Source organism: Anser cygnoides, chromosome 1 (assembly GCF_040182565.1).
Source record: "Anser cygnoides isolate HZ-2024a breed goose chromosome 1, Taihu_goose_T2T_genome, whole genome shotgun sequence".
Classification (NCBI taxonomy): domain Eukaryota; kingdom Metazoa; phylum Chordata; class Aves; order Anseriformes; family Anatidae; genus Anser; species Anser cygnoides.
This window is the reverse complement of record NC_089873.1, coordinates 192,857,058-192,872,149: the sequence shown is the minus strand read 5'-3', so window position 1 is coordinate 192,872,149 and position 15,092 is coordinate 192,857,058. Positions and strand designations below refer to the sequence as shown.

General features: G+C 41.3%; 1 protein-coding gene across 1 annotated transcript in view; it reads right to left on the bottom strand.

Annotated features, from left to right (window-relative positions):
• Positions 1-13,326, bottom strand: part of MICU2 (mitochondrial calcium uptake 2) — a 155,275-nt gene extending 141,949 nt beyond the window's left edge. Inside the window, exon 1 of the mRNA XM_048072750.2 lies at positions 13,075-13,326. Coding sequence (XP_047928707.2) covers positions 13,075-13,311 — 237 coding nt within the window. The 5' untranslated portion in view covers positions 13,312-13,326. The remainder of the gene's footprint in view (positions 1-13,074) is intronic.
• Positions 13,327-15,092: the final 1,766 nt, after the last annotated feature.

Sequence of the window (15,092 nt, the reverse complement as noted above, 5' to 3'; positions counted from 1 at the left end):
CTCTACCTACCTCACATTACCCTCCACCTTCTAACTCCGTATTCAGAGCTAAACCCATTGCTTCAGCAACAAAGCAATGAAGATAGTAGAAGCAAGCTCCTCCTGGAAAGCGACAGTGCAGGGCAGTTCGAGGTGTGGAGGCTGCTGGTCCTGGAAGTGATGCTGGGAGAGGTACCCAACTCACACGCTACGTGAAGAAGAGAGGACCCAGGACCCTCTGCACAACTTCAACCTGTAGAGCCCGCTACGAGGAAAGAGTCCTGCAGGGAAAGCTCCCAGATCCCCAGAAAGATCAAGTTAACTAGCCGTCTGGGGAAGAAGAAGTGAAATAGATGTGCCATCAGGTCGACAACTACGCTCTCGGAAATCACTCTCCCAGAAGAGTCAACCACGCGATGGCACTTGGTATAAGCACTCTGTGCTGTTTGTATCACTATTCTGAAACACTGGAAATGCTACCACTAGGAATGAGTGTACAGTGCGAAGGAAAAGGTATCAGCAGTGTAACATTATATACTGCTCTAAGAGTTTTACAGCAAGGAATCTGACTATGATTCACTACTGCTGACAATACATCTTGAATGCATCACTGTCATTTCAAGAAGCAGTACTGTCCAGGGACCTCTTCATCACAAACAATGAAATGAGGTACTGATGATAAACATACAGCAAACAGATGGCATATTCACAGATGAAACCACATTATTTTTTATAGACGTGCTCACATAAAGAATCGACTATCTAGTGCTATACAAACTATGTTCAACTAGCACATGCAACATTTCTGGTGCACTGAAATTTTCTTATTTTGCTTTGTGTTTTACGCTTTTGAGGCTGAAGAGGAATAAGAACATGAATCTTAAAATTAAACAATGCAACACCATTTGGCAATATGACATTGTCAGTTTTCCAAATTTAACAGCAGCTGGGAAAAAAGTATGTCAGCAATTTCCTACGATGTTTTTCTGGGAGATTGAGTAGGAACATTCCATACAACAGGCATATTCACAATAAAAGAAAACACTGTGTTCTAGGAAAAGCAATTTTATATACTTTACACTATTTACTGTCCATGATGGTTCTTCAGCCGAGTTGAAAATTCGACGTTTAATTAACTTATTTTAATCCAGAAGCATAAGAGTTGCTTTAGATTTTGCCATTTTTGTTCTTGATGATGAGTCCTTCACATAGCTCACAGCCTAAATGTATTTAGCTTTAAGGTCTTTAGCACTCTTTTCAATAAAGTCACTGGAGAGAGCTTAAGACAAGCACAAATTTATTTACAGAAGTGCTTAACTACAGCTCTATGTGAAAAAAGGAGCAATTGTTTTTTCTCAGAAGGTACTGCAGCAGCAACACACACACATGCATTAACCAAGCAAGCTACACAGAACTACAGCTCTGTTATAATACAGAAAATGATTTACTTTGAATGGCAAATTAAAATGTGTATTTTAACCACAACATAGAGCATGTTTAGCTCTTGTAAATTAGTCTCAACATATTTTAAGGTTTTGCTGAGAAGCTTTCATATGGGAAGGTCCAGCTATATCCAATTTAAATGAAAAGAGTTTCCAGAGCTTAAAAAATTGTCGCTTAAGTAAGGAAAAAATAGCAGCATGCACTGCCAGATAATTTGGTGGACGACTAAGAAAATAATTTCAGACCAAGTAAGTCACAGCACAAGAAAAGTATCTGCACATTGTAGGACTCACCCAGCTGAGCACAAATAGAATCTGCATCTTGTTTAAGGAGCTCTATTTCCATTACTCAGTTGTTTCTCACGTGCTTACAAACCTCCCAGGCCTAACCACAGAATCAGAATATGAAAGACTGTTTCTTTCACTGCAAACATTATATTCAAACTTGTCCACATTTTTAAAGTAGCTGCTGTAACTGCATTTTTATAAGGTCTTCCTCTAAATTACATTAGTGACACAGACATTTCATGAAGACAAACCAGATATTGCACTTGTCTGAAGTACTGAAACAAACGTTTGTGTTCTCTGATACATACATGTAACCATCCAAAATTTATTAATTGCCCATGTTCTACTGTGGACACAACTCACTGCAAAAAACAGTAAGCTACTCCTAAGTGAAGATGGATCTCATGAAAAACAGTTATGTATTACGAAACAGGAGTCCATCGAATGTGAGCAACTAAATCATATATTAATTCTCCTCATTTGTTCCATATGAAAAAATCTAGATTTTATAATAATACTTTATATTAGATAAAAGTATCTGAATTGCTCTGGGAAGCCTAGGTTTTAAACTGATTCATGTTTTGTATTGTTGGGTTTGTTGGTTTTTGTTTTATTCTTTTTTTCACTTCGGGTTTTGTTTTGGAGACTAGTGTTTATTCCTGCTGATTCCCATGTTCAGCAAAACCCTGTCCTTTTCTACTTATTCCCAAGTACTACTGTACTCCATATTCCTAAGGCCATCAAGCATATTCTTCAGTACAAAGGGTTGCCAGATGTTTTATCAACCAGCTTTATTGCATTCCTAAACAAGAACCACACTCTAATAATGCCATCTCCTCAGGCAAATGAGCAAGGGAAAACATTTCCCTTTGTGACAATTTCAGGCTACTGAGACCACTGTTACTTTAAATATAAATACTATGAGGTTATGAAGCAATGGTAAAATACAGCATCTTAGCATCATTTTGACTTGCATGTCCGTTAAAAAAAAAAAAAAGCCAAATTACCAGGTAAGTCCAGAGTTGCTTCAAAAACAAATCCAGAGAGAACTGTGACAGAGGTTGTGCTGCAGCCCTAAACCACTCTTCTGTCTATTGCGGCATTCAGCTCTGCTGTCTTCTAACTTCCAAAGCTTTGGAAAAGGAGAAGCAAACGGTCAAGCAATGTGCTCAGTGCGTAACCCATAAAACTTTTGCACTGAAAAATAAAGTTCATTTTGGCAAATCTGTGAGAGAATATAACACTGTTACCAAGTTGTATCATCAGAGCAACATGACAGCATAGAACTCTCCCAAAAACTCTCCCAATTTCTCTTCAGCAAGGCTGCACAGCAGTGTGCGCACCGCGTGAGTTTGAAAGCCAGGCCTGACTTGGTGGTGAGCAGCCACCACGAGCAGCCTTCAGCTGAACTTCAGGCAGAATCCATCCTTCCTGTTCTGGGCATAGCTTATAAGTTAGACCAGAAACTTTCAAAATAAAACTCATAATTTCATTATTATCATACCATTACATTTATTTTCTTTCTCTTGTATTTACATAATGAGTGTTTTATGCGCATCTTATACATATGCATAATACTATATCCTTAGAAATGTATGCATAAAATGTAAATTTACATATAACAAAGTATATATAAAGCTATATATGTATTTAAGTGTATTGCATTTTAATATTGCATTATAATTCGTTAATATATTATTGCTATGGCAGTATCTCCAATAATAGGCCTTATTCAAAGTAAACGTCTACTTTAAAAAAAAAGAGATTCAGAAAAAATAATTTCTGGAAACACTGATTTCCTTCAGTTCATATCAATTTTTCATCTACGCTAGAGTTAGTCTGCAGTTTTTGGAGGCAGATGAAGGAGTTTTACTGCTGATTTGGCGCAGCAGCAGGGAAGGGATCAGCGCTGATAAGACAGTATTTATTAGCTACATCTGCTACAACTGCTTTTTATAGACTTCATCACTGCAAGACAGTCACTCTCGAAATTTCCCCTACGCTGAATGGGACTTGAGGAACTAATTTAAATGCTGGCTGGTGTTTAAAGCTAACAAGACTATTCTGTTGTCCTTCGGCCCATAGTGTAGTTAACAATGGTCAGGAGCAACAGTAAGGAGACAGAGCCAACTGAATGTGTTCTGAATGAGCATTTCACACCATTTTCTCTGTCATTAATTCTGATGATTACTTTAGTTAGTGTCTTTGTGGAATATTAATTAAACTAAATTAAGCCTACTTATGTCAAATAAAGTAACATTATTCAAAGAACAATAGTAAAAAAAGAAATAAATTAGATATTACAAAGTACTCACACTGAGTGACCTGGAAGCACCCAGTGCAGGAAATAAGCAGATGTACGTAACGTGAACAGCCCCAATGCTATTGTCACAGCTGTCACCAGTGAAATCTGTGTAACTTTCCCCAGAGCAAAAATTAATTGTAGATTCTGAGCTACTACCTCTTCTTCTGGTTACATTATGCTGCAAGATGCTAACCCACTTCCTGGGAATAGCCATATTTAGCCATTTGTGTCTGTAGACAAGAATCTACAAGGAAGTGTAATACAGAGCTCTTATGCTCATCCTGCAAACACAATAACAGAATTGAGGCTACTGTTTGGACACAACTGATCATTTTTTACAAAAAAAAGAAAAAGAGGCTACTTATCACTCTGCCTGTTCAAAGTTTTTAGAAACAACATCGTTTTAGATACATCTTCCATCTAAGAATGGAGATAAAAAAGAAACATTATAATGTCTGTTTTGTGCAAGGAAAGGGTCTATTATTCCCGGTAAATAAATACTAATTTCTTCCTGGGGTATTTGTTAAAAATCCAATTATTTTGTATAATTATTTCTATTCAGAACAGTATTTTTAACTTGCAGTCAAACTATTTTCTTACTCATTCATGTTTGTCCACTAGCATAAGCAGCCAATGACTTTCAAACTGTAACATTAACCTTTCATTACACCAAAATTAAAATAATAGCTAAAACCACAATAAAATCATGCAACTTTAAGTCACCCAATCTGTCCACATGTATCAAAGTGCCTAAAGAATGCTAGTTAAATTTTGTTTAATTACTCAAGTCATACAGCCGGAGCAAATCCAAGTAGAAGGTGACAGATCAGACGAAAGATAGTTAAATTTTAACCTCGACCCCTAAGATTACATTTGACATCATGTTGTTTTAGTATCAATGAAGACACCTGTACAAAGAATCTCTGTGCACACAGAGAAGGGAATAAATGTAAATATTTTCAAAGCCAAAAACTTCAGGATATAAATATCTCACATTCAAAAGGCTGAAATGGATACCGTATATTTAAAGTTGTGAAACAAATGTATATCCATAAGCAACATCTAAGTCTATAATTAATTATAACATCATGGCCCTACAGATTCCATACTCTCTATACCACATTCTATTTTGGGCACACAACATGACAATGTCTGTATGTCACCAATGCAGAGAATGATGTTTGTGATATATTTAATATCTCCGTTATTGATTTAGACCGCTTAGCGGATACCTGATACACACAGTATTTCCATAACACAGTGAAATACAGAATTAAACAAGAGGTAGCTAAGGTTACCCTCTTTGGCTGCGCAAGAGGAACAGCTCAGAAAGACTGAAGCATCTTTCAGGGAAAAAAAAAAGAAAAAAAAAAGATTAGGGAAGTCTGAGCTGTTAATCCAATTCTAAAAAGCTCTCCCTGTGGATAAGATTCATAGATTTATTGATGCTTAAATATTGGACGAATGATGTTTTAAAATGAGTTTTTGAACACACCATTTTCATAATATTTGGGACTATTAACTCTAACTTACTCCTAGATGAATTAGGAGGCAACAACGTTATTAAGGTATTTATTTATGTGCACAGACCCAACCCCAGTACTTCAGTTTACTTCTAGAAGCAATGGCGAGAAAAAAAAAATAGAATAAACTGACGTGATACACCAGTTAGAAGGTGTATGCATGAATTGTGTTAAAATATCTTATGTAGCCACTGACTGTCGATATCCCAGAAATGCAATGACAAACTGACTACTCAGAATCCCAGAATCGTCTAGGTTGGAAGAGACCTCCAAGATCACCGAGTCCAACCTCTGACCTAACACTAACAAGTCCTCCACTAAACCATATCACTAAGCTCTACATCTAAACGTCTTTTAAAGACCTCCAGGGATGGGGACTCAACCACTTCCCTGGGCAGCCCATTCCAATGCCTAACAACCCTTTTGGGAAAGAAGTTCTTCCTAATATCCAACCTAAACCTCCCCTGGCGCAACTTTAGCCCATTCCCCCTCGTCCTGTCACCAGGCACGTGGGAGAACAGACCAACCCCACCTCTCTACAGCCTCCTTTAAGGTAACTGTAGAGAGCGATAAGGTCGCCCCTGAGCCTCCTCTTCTCCAGGCTGAACAATCCCAGCTCCCTCAGCCGCTCCTCGTAAGACTTGTTCTCCAGACCCCTCACCAGCTTCGTTGCCCTTCTCTGGACTCTCTCGAGCACCTCCATGTCCTTCTTGTAGCGAGGGGCCCAAAACTGAACACAGTACTCAAGGTACTTGAGTACTCATTTCCTTTCAAAAATAGGAAGTGTTCAGTGTGTTTACCTACAATGTTTAACTACCTTGTCATGATCATCATTTTGTCATATTTATTGAGATTGTAAATTATATGTCATATTTATTGACATTGTAAATATAGCAGGAAAGATGCATCAGAAGGCAAAATATGAAGCCGGTAGAAGGATGTTACCGATGCTGACAAGAACGCTGCCTGCACTCACTGCTCACCAAGAAAAAGACTTCCCAGCACTGGGCACTGCTGTCAAGAAACATGAGTGCTTTGAAAGACCTTAAATCAGACCTGGTGCCCACCTGAAGGCTGACGGTTTTACAGATGCTTCAGTGGGAGGAAGATTTAAAGGCACCACCTGAGGGGTGGTTCAAGGCTGAAGCCGAAAAGGCAGCCTGGAGCCCCTCACGCCTTCCCTGCCGTGCTGCAGCCCCAACACTGACCTGATGCTGGGCAGGGGCAGGCAAACGTGGTCCCTGGCCACCTCACACAGCGTAGCGTGGCCCATCGCACGTAGACAGCTTCTGTCAGCAGCAGGAAAATCCAAGGCCAGCATGGTGTGGAACGGACAAGGTAAAGCAGGAAAAATAAGTAATAAAAAAAGCATAAGCCTTACTTAAAGTGGCTCCAGCCCACAACAGTAATTGTGATTTTAATGGTTTTTTATATGGCCTTGTTTCACCAGGCAGATTTTAAGCATTAACCATAGGGCCGTGTGGTCAGGTCGGCACGAAGCTTCTCCGAGGCCTGCAAGCTATCAGCGAGTAGCATGCCTGATGTGGATTAAAAACATTTGCATTAAATTTCAAAAGCCTGTTAAAGCGTTCACTGAGGACTTGTATTTTATACATGCTTAATTATTCTTTTGTGAGCATCCTCGTAATCTATTAGATGTGCTGTTACATTTGCATTCGCAATTAATTTCATAGAATCACGGAATATCCCAGTTGGAAGGGACCCATAGGGATCACTGAGTCCAGCTCCTGGGTACCCAAAGGACCACCCAAAAATCAGACCATGTGTCTGAGAGCTTTGTCCAAACACCTCTCGAACTCTAATAGAAAAAAAGACTCAAAGACAAACGCTTTTAAATTATTACTTAGGACACAAAAATTATTCCAGGACTTTTGATCAAACAAAAGCTGGCTTTTTTTTTTTATTTTTATGACAGAGTAAGCACAAGAATCTTCTTGTCTATTTTTCAGATTAGGCTGTACATATTCTTACCGGTTTTATTTTAGAACCAGATTCCTCCGAGCAATTCCATACATCACTACAAATCCTTATGCAATTTTATCCAGACTTCTATATTTATCCAGACACCTCATCTTAACAGCAATGTTCTTCCTTAGCATGAACCAGGCTTTTAGAACAGATTGCACAGAAACCCCCACAAAAATTCCCATTCTAACGAGATTTGCCAACCAGTCTCTCAGTTTAAAGCACCTACATGTGAACTATAGATTAACCAATGGTTCCTACAAAAAAAAATACGCTTTTTTTTTCTATTTGGTGACTGAATTCAAATGCCACACATGTACATCCTACCTGCCAATACTGAAAACCTTGTACATGCAGTTAATATACATTTTACCTTCCTAGATATAATCTATATTAAAATAAATAAATAAAACTGAGGAAATGTGAGCTAAAAGTTGTATAAGCATAACATAAGTCATCAAGTGGTCCAGGATACATGGAATATGCAAAAATATCAGAATCCCAGAGCTATTCATTTCTTCCTTCCACTGCTCTAAAGAAATTGCTTCAAACAATTTAAACAAAAAGCTGCTTTTGACATGCATGCAACTGATGTCATTTGCTTTGGTAGCACATAATGAGGGGCAGTGACACCAAGAATGTAATACCGCATTCATGTCTATGCCAGAAGTTACCAATCAAGTGAAAATAAACTAAAAAGGTAACATATGCATAGCTGACATTAGTTTGCGAATCATCTATTGATCAGGATTGAAATTTTTACCCAGATGAAAACCATGCACAATATACTAGAACTCGTCTGAAACAAATCCATCCCAGCACTCAAAGTACGACCAAGAAACAGTCTGCTCTCAGAACTATTAAAACCATTTTTATCAGCTTCCACATCTGGAAGCCCAAAGACTTCTCCTACAAACCTGATAAACTTTTGAGTTACATTTAATTGCAGCAGTCTCCCTAGATTATCTTATGAACTGCAGCACTTTGAGCTCTCTATCAGCCAGGATTCGTGAAGAGGTCCTCCAGTGGATTATTTTGTCTTTACCACTGTGCCAGATCCAAGGGCAGCTTCCCTGAACAAAACTGGTGTTCAGGGTATCCTTTACGGTATTCTGCATTCACCGAAGAGTATAAGGCAATAGCTCCGAAGTAAATTTTAGTGGTGGTTACATACATAGCCCAAGAAAATGAACTGAAGCTCCAACTTTAATCAATAAAAGTATTTTACTCACAGCTGTTTGGAGTAACAGTTTTCATGAAATGGCCACACACAGTCACCACTCGCATGTGTGCCTATCTTTGGCTCTGTTAAGAATCGCTATCATTAGAAAAGTGGAAAAGGGTGAAACACTCCACACAGTTTAACAAGTCCAAAAGAGATTCCTGGACTTTCCCCCACCCTCCCACTTTCAAACACAAAAAGGCTATTTTCTGCTTCAAAAAAAACCCCACATTTTAAAATAAAATAAGTATTTCATCAATATCAGACACTAAAAAAGGCACAAGTGGTTTGTTATCCATTGTGAAAGAATAGGATTATCTCAACTGAAAACGTTAAGACCAAATGTATGATCAAATACAATATGTATTTAAGACCTCTAGGACAGGAATCGAGTCTCTTCTTATCTGGAAGAACCATAGCACAGTGCTAATACGACACAAACAACAGAAGAAAGGGGAAGATGAAGAGAACAAACTAGGCTATAATCACGTAACAGAAACCAGTAGCAAGAACTATCATTAAGTTCACAGAATGGTTGAGGTTGGAAGGGACCTCTGGAGGTCAAGTTGTGTCTTCCACTTAGCTCAGGGAAGCCGGATCAAATATTTAACTATCAGCTAGTGCTCCCATAGTCCTAGGAAAAGAATGCTGCAACAATATCACCTTTATCAGTACCAAACAGACAGGACTTCCACATGTTGTTATTATATATATGTACACCAGTAACAACTTTAGCCAGTCTCAGTTGGAAAGAGTGACTCAGACTGAGCACAAAATGCAACACTCTACAGAGAGGGCAACTTCTCCCGGGTGAATCAAATTGTATTCTTCTTGCTGAAACTGACTAAACACATCCCTAAAAAACTCAGCAGGGGTAGGAGACGCTGCCTGTGGCAGCTTGGTGCTTCTCAGAGCTCTCTTATCTCATGCTCACACATGCTGCAAATGATCGAAGCTACGGTCCCTTGGCAAGTTCCCAGGTTTGATGGTACAGTTTCCTGATGTGTTCTATCCCAAATCCACTTGCATGCTCTGTGGCAATCCTGTACTTGATTTTTCACCCTGATAAAGACAACCTGAGCGACTGCAAACTGACTTGCAATGAACAGTGTGTTTTAAGCAAAGGATTCCAAGAGCTGTAGGACGTGTAATGCCACCTTAGTATTAGAAAATGCAAGATCTGGGACAATACCGCAAGTCTGATCAAGGTTCCCAATTACACATCATTCTGGAATTACCGAAAAGCAACCTATGGCATACCACTGCAGTGTGTAGTGTAGCGTGTACGTTTTTGACCCAGGCATGTTGTTCAGGATAACAGAAGAAATACGTTCGGTGAACTTCAATACAATCACCATTTTCAGTCACACTGGCAGAATGAAGGCACTCACTGCCACCACCCTGCCCCTCTATAAAAGCTGCCTTGCTCCCTTCATTTGGAAAAGCTGATCTAGATTTTCCAGCACAGGCTATATCTCTTCTATGACACGCAATGGAGCTTCACTGGTAAATAACAAGAATAGCTAGAACTAGGGCCTGGTATCTATAAAAGCTGGGGGGAAAAAAAAAGAGATTACGTTAATTTTGCTCTAAAATTTTTGTACAGCAGAGATTTACTATCATAAATAAGGACTTATTCAAATATATTCCCTGTACCTTTCTAAACAGTAGGTCAGCAAATACTGAGAATGAAAGTAACTACATGAATCACACATAATGCTGAACAACTTCTAATTAGTTTGATGGAAACTAGTTTGATTGACACTAAAGGAAAACCTAAATAGCTATCAATTTCAACTAGTAAGTATTTACAATGAACACTGACTGCAATAAAGCTATTAGTGGTTGTTACATCTCACTGTCAGGACAAGAACACAAACTCAATCGGTGGCTCAAATTATGCTGAAATAGTGGCACTTTGTCAACTTCACTCTGTCAGGCATCTTAAATAATTACCACCCATTTTGCAGTGATTTATTCTTATGATTCAACAGTCAAGACTGTATTACTAAGAAAAACAGGGAAGCATTGTAGCTTAAAGGACTCAGCATTCTCAAGAGCATATGCTAGGCCTGGTACATGAGAGAGATATACAAATATTTCCACTGCGTATACTTTTATTACCACAATGCTCATGGAAATTGTGCTGTTTAATTTCAAATACTTACCTTAATCTATAAAATTTCCAATACCCATGCTGCACACAATTCCCCTATATAACCTACAGCAACATTAACAGTACATAATTGTTTGCAAGCCTAATCTCAAGCAAAGCTTGAGATCTCAAACCAAGCTGCCTGAGATCCACTACAGTGAAAAGGAATAATATAAAGTCAGGTCATCCACTTGTAGAATGTGAAATGTATCTCAATTTAAGCAAAAGCTCTGAACTGAAAAAAAAGAGTGCTCCAAGACATAAAAATAAAGGTGATACACGTTTCAACACTTTGCAGTGCTTTTGATTGTTTCTTATTTCTGTCTGTAAGAAGCCACCGGTAGCATTCAAACTGCTTAAAAGAAACGCAGCATGCTGCTTTGGTTCTATTAATCTGTCCTCGCGGATTTTACAGGCCACTTCTGCTTTCAATTTACTGCCCTTAGCGCCATGCTCCGCATGGCCAGTTCTTAAGTACTTTTTGAAGTGTCACTACATTAATTGCAGCAACGCAGAGCTTGAGATGTACGGAGAACTTTTGTCTGCAACTACGATGGGATGTCCAACAGTCTTTTATCAGGAAACTAAAAAGTTTAAATTGAATAAACTGTTTAACATTTGCAGAGTCCAGCAACTTATTGTCACCGATAACGAATCAATTCAAGAAGCTGTAGCTTTTCAGTTCCGCCGCAGAGTTATAAGGTGTACTTGTAGGACTGTCCATGTGTTACCTGGAAGCTAGTCCAAGAACACACAAGCACCAAAGCTATATCCCTTCAACTCAACAGTCTTTAAAAGCGGTTACTTCCTGTTAACACATTTTATATACACCCACACACAGTGTACTTATGCAAGAGTCCCATACATATAGGTAATAGGCCTCAAGGACAGGATTTTTTTGTAAACATAATGCAATGCTGCTGAAAAATGTCATAGCTAAATATAAAATCTTATTCTGCTGGCTCATTACAGCAAGAAGATACATTTCCAGTAGAAATTCTAGTGCAATAATGTTTGCCTTCCTCAATGGGAGTATGTACATAAAACCAAAGTTTTAACAAGCGCTGTCCAAGAAATCAGGACTAACACTTAACCTATTTCAGAAGCATTCTTATTTTAAAAGTGGAGTTTCCTCCACTGCAACACCTAAGACTGCAACATCAATAAGTAATAAAAAAAAAATCACTCCTTGCTCTTGATTTGAGAATAAATAAGATCGCTATTTACCTGCCTGCAGTTCAAACGGTTCAATATTTGCTAAGAGACAGGATCTCAAAGCATACAAACCATGGAATTCTTCCAAAATTTCCTAGACAGAAGCAGCTGAATGGCAATGCAATCATACACTGACCTCCCAACCCCATCCCACCCTAACCTGCTGGCCCAGATCACTTCTGGGTCTTCCCATCTTGGAAGCCTATCTGACTTTAATTGACAGCCATTTCTTCCCTGAAGGAAGAACAGGAAAAAGTTCACTACACAAAATGAATAACAGTGGGAAGCGTAACTGTGTTTTGGAATTTGTGGTGATTATTTTCTAAATAACGAGTATGTGTTCTCGACCTTCTGCATGAATACTGATGCTCCAAGGCATCGTAACATTCATCGCCCAGATTCTGAACGTACCAACTGGTATCACCCTAACTGCTGCGTGTCACGTATTTCTGGGGGAATACAGAAGAGATATTTTGGGGGAATATTCTTTGTTAAGGGGGGAAGCGTGCTAATGCCTAAGAGCACCTGAAGCTCAGGCTGGGCATCGCGGACCAGAAGCCAAGCCCTGGAAGCTGCCAGCAGACGGGCAGCTCAGCACGGGTCACGTACCCACGACGACTACACGAACCCCTCAGGGCACACCCCAGGGCTGTCAGGGGACCCCTGCTTGCTTCCACCGCAGATAACAAGCCAAGTTACCGAGAACCAAGCGGAGCAGGAGCACCTATGGCCAAACACAGCTGCCGGGGGGCCGGAGCCATGCGTTCCCCGCCTGACCCCGTCACGGCAGCCGCTCCCCCAGGCCACTTCTCAGGCACCGCCGGCGCTCGGCTCCCGCAGGCCGCTCCCCGCACACCCCGCCGGCCTCCCCCAGTTCCCCGGCTCCCTCCCGCCCCGGCCCCAGGCGCCCCCCGGGGCGAGCGTCGAGGGCTCCCGGAGCGGGGCTGCCGGCGCCTTACCTGAGCCAGGACGGTGAGGAAGGCGCCCGCCCCCGGCCACCCCCGCCAGCCGCCGTAACACGCCGCCACGGAGCCTCCCCCGAGCAGGACGGCGGCGGCGGCGGCCACCCTCCAGCCGGCCGGGCGCCGCTGGCTCCGGGCGGGCCGCAGCCCGGCGAGCCGTCCCCGGAGCGGAGCGCGGGCGGCCGCCGCCAGCGCCGCTCTCCAGGCCGCCATCTTCCAGCCAGCCGCCGACATGGACGCGGCCGCTCCGCCGCCGGGGGGGCGCATGCGCGGCGGCCGGGCTGGGGCCGCGGGATGGCGGGGGAAGGCTGCGGCCCCCCCCGGCTTAGCGTGACAGGTCGGGTGTCGGTGAAGGGGAAACGTAGAAGCACAGAACCGTTCGTGTTGGAAGAGACCTGCAAGATCGGTTTAACCATCACCCTACTACCAATGTCACCCACTAAACCATGTCCCTAAGCACCATGTCCAACCTTTCCTTGAACACCCCCAGGGACGGTGATTCCACCACCTCCCTGGGCAACCCGTCCCAATGCCTGACTGCTCTTTCTGAGAAGAAATGTCTCCTCATTGCCAACCATCCAACCTACCCTGGCACAACTTGAGGCCATTCCTTCTAGTCCTATCACTAGTTACCTGTGAGAAGAGGCTGACCCCCAGCTCCCTGCACCTTCCCTTCATGCAGTTGCAGAGAGCAATAAGGTCTCCCCTGAGCCTCCTCTTTCTTCTCCAGACCAAACAACCCCAGTGCCGTCAGCCGCTCCTCACAGGACTTGTGCTCCAGGCCCTTCACCAGCTTCGTAGCCCTTCTCTGGACACGTTCCAGGGCCTCGATGTCCTTCTTGTAGTGAGGGACAGAAAACCGAACACAGTATATTCCTGAACAAGTAACAACAGAAACATGAATAAGTCTAAAACATCCTTTTCAAGGGTGGAGTTTCTTACGAATGAGACGATAGAAGAGGTTGCTTACACAAACTGTCATGGCAGAGGTGATAACTGAAAAGCATGACAGATTGAATTGACCAGCTGTAATTACTTATGTCAGAGACAACTATTTACCCTGAATGCCTCCATTTTTTATTTATTTATTTATTTTTGGTCCACTACCATTGTTCTACTGAAGCTCTCTAGGCTTTGGTTAGGTTGAGCTTGATGTTAATGAGTCACATTCAAACATTGGGCTGCCTGGGAATTTATGATATATGGGCACATGAAGTAAAGCTGAGAGGAAGTTAACAGCCTTTTTTAGGTTGGTAGTACTGGGATTTGTGTTTTTGGAGAAGTTCACCTGAAGTTCACCTGGTGAATTTGGAAAAAGACTGGAGAGATAACTGTTTCAGGCAATTCTAGACTTAAGGCATCTGGCAGAGAAAGTGAGATTTCCTGTTGCTTAGGTTAAAGGCCTTCAGAAAGTACTCAGTTCATCTTAGCAAGCTGTACCTTTCACCTCTTTCTGTTACAACAGCAAGTACTGTATTGTCAGCATTACAAGCGCTGCGGCATCTGAAACACGGCTCTGATACATGGAAATGCCTTTTTTCCCCTCTCACCACTGATATACAGTGATATACGTCCATGCCACTAAAGTACTTTTAGTTTGCTGTCCTTTCCTGATCTGGATTCATAGTCATGAATTTGGTTTTGTACATGTTAATTTCAGTCATTTAACTAATGGCATCTCAGAATTTATCCAGTCTTCCATTAGCATGTGTTGTTCGTTGAATGTCATTCAGTGAAGTGTTTGAGACATCTTCAGGCATGTGCCACCTGAATACTTAGCAGGATACAAACTCTTCAAAAACACCTCTGGAAAACACAAACGACTGCTCATTGCAAAATCACCCAAGAGTGCAACATGCAGGATGAGTGGTTTCCATCCTCACAGGCTGTAATGTACATTGCAAAATCTTTCCCTATCCCCAGAGACCTAGAAAGTAAGTCATACAAGAAAATCCTTTCTAATCCTCAGATACAATAAAACATAGCAGCAAAATCCTTCTGTCATGCACAAACGC